Source organism: Melospiza melodia, unplaced genomic scaffold (assembly GCF_035770615.1).
Source record: "Melospiza melodia melodia isolate bMelMel2 unplaced genomic scaffold, bMelMel2.pri scaffold_32, whole genome shotgun sequence".
NCBI lineage: Eukaryota > Metazoa > Chordata > Aves > Passeriformes > Passerellidae > Melospiza > Melospiza melodia.
The window spans coordinates 1,704,244-1,709,280 of NW_026948638.1; the positions used below are offsets into that span (position 1 = coordinate 1,704,244).

The 5,037-nt window shown below is 50.0% G+C and overlaps 1 protein-coding gene across 1 annotated transcript; it reads right to left on the reverse strand.

Moving 5' to 3' along the window:
* Nucleotides 1-1,014: 1,014 nt before the first annotated feature.
* Nucleotides 1,015-1,947, reverse strand: LOC134434149 (olfactory receptor 14A16-like). Its single transcript, XM_063182837.1, has one exon. It carries the CDS (start codon nt 1,945-1,947, stop codon nt 1,015-1,017), a length of 933 nt encoding a protein of 310 aa, XP_063038907.1.
* Between the last annotated feature and the right edge of the window lie 3,090 nt (nt 1,948-5,037).

Sequence of the window (5,037 nt, forward strand, 5' to 3'; positions counted from 1 at the left end):
CAGCCATGCTGTTTGCCCCCAGCCTGCCCACGGCCAGCCTGGGGCTGCTCACGGGGCTTTTCTGTGCTGAGCATTGGCCTGGGTGTGTTCTTGAGAGAGCCTGGGCAAGGAGCCTGGAGCCCCCAGAGCCTGGCCTGAGGCGTCAGTGCTGCCCCAGCAGTGCCCATGGCCTGTCCCTGCTGCAGCCCCGGCACTGCCACCCCCAGGGCTGTGCCCGGCCCCGAGAGCACTCAGGCCCTACAGCAACACCAGGGCCACCAGGGCAGTGGGGCAGGGCCACGGTAGCAGCACTGGCAACACCAAGCGTTGCTGCTGCTGGGCACAGCTGCTGTGCCAGCCCTGATCTGCCCCCAGCTCTGCACACAGACATTGCTGCTGCAGCTCCAGAGAAGGCAACAAAAGGGCATCTCTGCAGAAAACTCTGCTGGGACATCCTTTAGCTGCTTTAAAGCACTGAGGGTGCAGCCCCACATTTACACAGTCTGTGCTACAGTGAGTGTGGAGAGAAACAAAATGACAAATGGCATTTTCAGTGACATTATTTTGTGGAAAATACAGAAGGGCTTGACAGCTACCTTACAAGAAAAGCTGAGGTAATGGATGAAATAACAATTGATGATTTTAGAGTGTATCCATAGCAAGGAAGAAGACAAAGCATCAGCATACGAACAGATTTGAAAAGATACATGTAAATTTTTGTAAGCTAGACTAGGTGCATGCGTAAATGTGTATACGTACCTTATTAAATTTCTGTAAAACTTTTGCTAAATAAATTGATACAAAGATCGTTGCTCTAATGAATATAATAAGTTATTGTGATGTACTTAATGACTTTAAGATGATGCTTTCTTAAAAGTATATAAACTAGAGAACACATGTTGGTCACATCCAATCTAAGAGTATCAGACAAGATTAAAAACGTAAAACAAAGAAAAGGAACCTCCAAAATGAAACCAACAGAACGTATCAAAAATGAGTTTTATTACAAGTGATTTGCAGAAATTGGACAGCAGTTTAATGTTCCTGGAAGCATCCAGTCATCAGTCTCCACACTGCAGCCTTGAGCCCCTGGTTCCTCAGGCTGTAGATGAGCGGGTTCAGGGCTGGAGGTACCATCGAGTACAGAACTGACAGGGCCAGATCCAGGGATGGGGAGGACATGGAGGGGGGCTTCAGATGAGCGAACGCTGCAGTGCTGAGAAACAGGGAGACCACAGCCAGGTGAGGGAGGCAGGTGGAAAAAGCTTTGTACCGTCCCTGCTCAGAGGGGATCCTCAGCACGGCCTTGAAGATCTGAATATAGGAGAAAACAATGAACACAAAACAACCAAAATTTAAACACACACTTACAGCAATTGGGACAAATTCCCTGAGATAATGTTTGGAGCAAGAGAGCTTGATGATCTGTGGGATTTCACAGAAGAACTGGCCCAGGGCATCGCCATGGCACAGGGGCAGGGAAAATGTATTGGCTGTGAGAAGCAGAGCAGTGAGAAAGGCACTGGCCCAGGCAGCTGCTGCCATGTGGGCACAAGCTCTGCTGCCCAAGAGGGTCCCGTAGTGCAGGGGTTTGCAGATGGACACGTAGCAGTCATAGCACATGACAGTCAAGAGATAAAACTCTGTTGCTGCCCAGAAAACAAAACAAAATACTTGAGCAGCACATCCTGTGTAGGAGATGTTCCTGGTGTCCCAGAGGGAATTGTGCATGGCTTTGGGGACAGTGGTGCAGATGGAGCCCAGGTCACTGAGGGCCAGGTTGAGCAGGAAGAAGAACATGGGCGTGTGCAGGTGGTGGCCGCAGGCTACGGCGCTGATGATGAGGCCGTTGCCCAGGAGGGCAGCCAGGGAGATGCCCAGCAAGAGGCAGAAGTGCAGGAGCTGCAGCTGCCGCGTGTCTGCCAATGCCAGCAGGAGGAAGTGCCTGATGGTGCTGCTGTTGGACATTTGCTGTGCCTTGGCATGGGGACCTGTAAAAATAGTAATCATTGAATCATTGGGTTTGAAGAGGACTTGAAATATCCCAGCACAGCCTGGGGGCACCCTCCGCCCACTGCCTGCCCAGAGCTCTTGCTACCTGGAGCTGTCCCTGCCAGCAGCTGCTTCTCTGTGCCCAGGGCTGGGCCCTGCCAGTGCTGCCAGAGCCCAGCCCAGCCCTGGGCACTCAGCTCTGCCCTGCAGACCCCTCCCAGCTCAGGCACTGCCCAGGGGCAGCTCTGGCTCTGCAGGCTCGGATGGCAACATCAGAGCAACCCTGAGGAGGCTGGAAAAGCAACACTGATGCTGCCTCTAAATGGTGCTTGGCTGATTTCTGCGCTACCTAGTTTATTCATATCTGGGAGATTTTGTTTGGTTTTTTTTAGTATCATTCTGATATTAAAAATATCTATGTGCTATTTCACATACAGGCAACCTAGAGCAGTAGATTAATAAAGCAGGTTTTCCCCTTTTATGAAACCCCTTCCTCACGGTGGTCCCTGTATAATCTACTTGGACATGTTGTGGAGTTAAGTGCCATGCTGGGACCAGTGCTGAACAATGCAGCATCACCACCACACAAGGAGAACACTTCCAAGCCTGACCAGCTGTCTCCTCCCACCCAGATTTTGCCCCCAGTGCTGGGAGCCGCTGCCAGGGCTGGCTGAGAGCTGTCCCTGGCAGGCAGCAGAGTCCCTGCTCCAGCACTGCACCCTGGGCTGCAGGACTCTGCTCTGCAGGACAGCCGTGGGCACCCCTGGCTGCTCTGCACAAGAGACAATCAGAGAATGTACTCACAGGGTCTGTAGGCATTGGGATGTTCCAGCGTTAGGAGATGGCTCCAGGAGCTGCAGCTGCATTGTCCTGCAGCCAGAGGTTCCTGTGCCAAGGGCTGGCAGTGATTGTGCCCCAGGCACTTCTCAGCACCTTCCCAGCCCTGACTGATTGAAGCTCTCTGTGCCTCTGTGCTGTGCCCGGGGTGGCTGCAGGCAATGCCCCAGCCCTGCTGGGCTGGCAGAAGAGCTGCTCATCAAGAGAAATGTGCTTTTGAAGCTCTTCTTGGTTACCAGGAGCTGCCTCTGTGCCAGGAGCCCAGCCCAGCTCAGCAGCACAGACACAGCACAAGGACTTTAATGAGCCTTTGGCGCTTTGTGCTCAGGCCCTGAACATCAGGCACTGATAAGGAACTGAAGAAACCTCTCCAGAACTCCAAGTCACAATCCAACTCCAAAGTTTCTTGGACTTTTAATGGGTCCCACTGAGGGACACAACTGAGAAAGTGTCCCCAGGTAGAGCAGAGAACTGGAGGCAGTGATGACAGGTGGGGACAAAGAGAAGCAAAGTCTTGGTGCCCTGGGGCACAGCAGGGTCTGTGCCAATAAAGGCTGTGAGGAGACACCTTGTCCTGAGGCCCTGGGGGCTCCTGGAACAGCCCCAGCCAGGCTGGGCACTGTCAGCCCCTTGTCCTGCCCTCAGCATCCCCCACTAGCCGAAATCCCAGTGGCCTCAAGGATCTGCTGGAAGGAGTCGCTTGGGAGCCTTACTCAGGAATGGCCCTGGGGAGTCTTTAATGCTCCCTGAAGGGATTGCAGGTTTTTGAAAGGACTTTGAGTTTGGCTATTGCCTTGGAGTCTCTGAGAGGTTTGTGCAATCATGGCCTCCAATTATCTGCAGTAATTATTCCCTGGAGAGGCTTTGTCAGTAACAGCACTCAGTGGAGGTCATTAATACTTCATGGTACTTCAGTTATTTTAAGGTACTTGGTGTTTCACTTTTGATACAGACTCTGTGAGAGTTTTGTGCAATCATGCCCCCAATTATCTATTTTAACGAGTCCCTTGAGAGCTTTGTACTGAAATTTAGCAGGGCTCATTAATGCCTAAAGATACTCAAGATTTTTAAGGTACTTTATGGATTTAAGAATACTATTAGGTACTTTTAAGGTGTTTCCTTCCCAAACTGAGTGTATGAGGCTTTTGTGCCATCCTGGCTTCCAATTCTCTTTTCCAAGGAGTCCATGAGGAGCCTGTGTTGGGTATCTTCGCCCCTTTCTGTTTTACAATAAAGATGGAACTGAAAGAATTTTGTAAGACTTTCTAAAAGCATCCAAACAAACATGGGACAATTAACAATACAACAGCAACTACTAAGAGAATGAATAGTCCTGTTTTAGCTAGATATCATCCAACCCTTTAGTCCCTTGGATTGGAAGAGTTCATTGACCCAGTCATTGTTTTCCACTTGAAGCTTCTTGAACCCTTTCTTCAGTACCTTAATGCCCTTATGGATTGACTCGCTGTGGCTGGAGAGGTTCATGCAAAACATGCCCTCAGAGTCTACACAGCCATGCCCATGTGCCCAGAATAAAAACTTTATCGCTCTTTTGCAAGGTGGCATGTCTGATGGTCTATTTCTCTGAGAGCATGCCACTCAATGTGAGGGAGGTAGCATTGGTTTGTTTACTTGACAGGCACCCAAGATGGTCTGCTTGTCCTAAAGCTTTAGCTGCAGCCACCCAAGGTAGTCCAAAATTGGAGTGCTACCATCCGATACCTGGATTAAAGCTTTCAAAGCCATCTTTTTGGTATCATTCAATACTTCTCTGGCGATACCTACTGGTTGATCGTCTGGTAGGCTGTGTTGTCCTTCTCCAGCTAGATGGTTGATTGTCAATTCCGCCCTTGCCTCATTATTAGCATAGTCTGCTATTAATCGATTCAGCAAACACTTCCATCCCTCTTCCCACAGGGTGTATTTTGTAGGTGAGAACAATATGGTCATAATATATTTTAAATCATAGGGGGTTAAGACATGTGCTTTAACCATGGCCCTCATTAGTCCATTAAAACAAGATAAGTCATTCCTATGGTCTTTACCTGCCCGACACAGCTCCCTTATTTCCCCAGAAACCAATGGCTGTTACCTGGGATTCGGCCCTCTTCTTTCATAACATACCGGGGCCACAAGGAGTTTTGAGACTATTTGCCAGTCTCCTTCCTTAACTGATTCTTTCCAGATCCTTTCCTGGGGATCTTCTGGGGTTGACGGGTGGGATGGTTC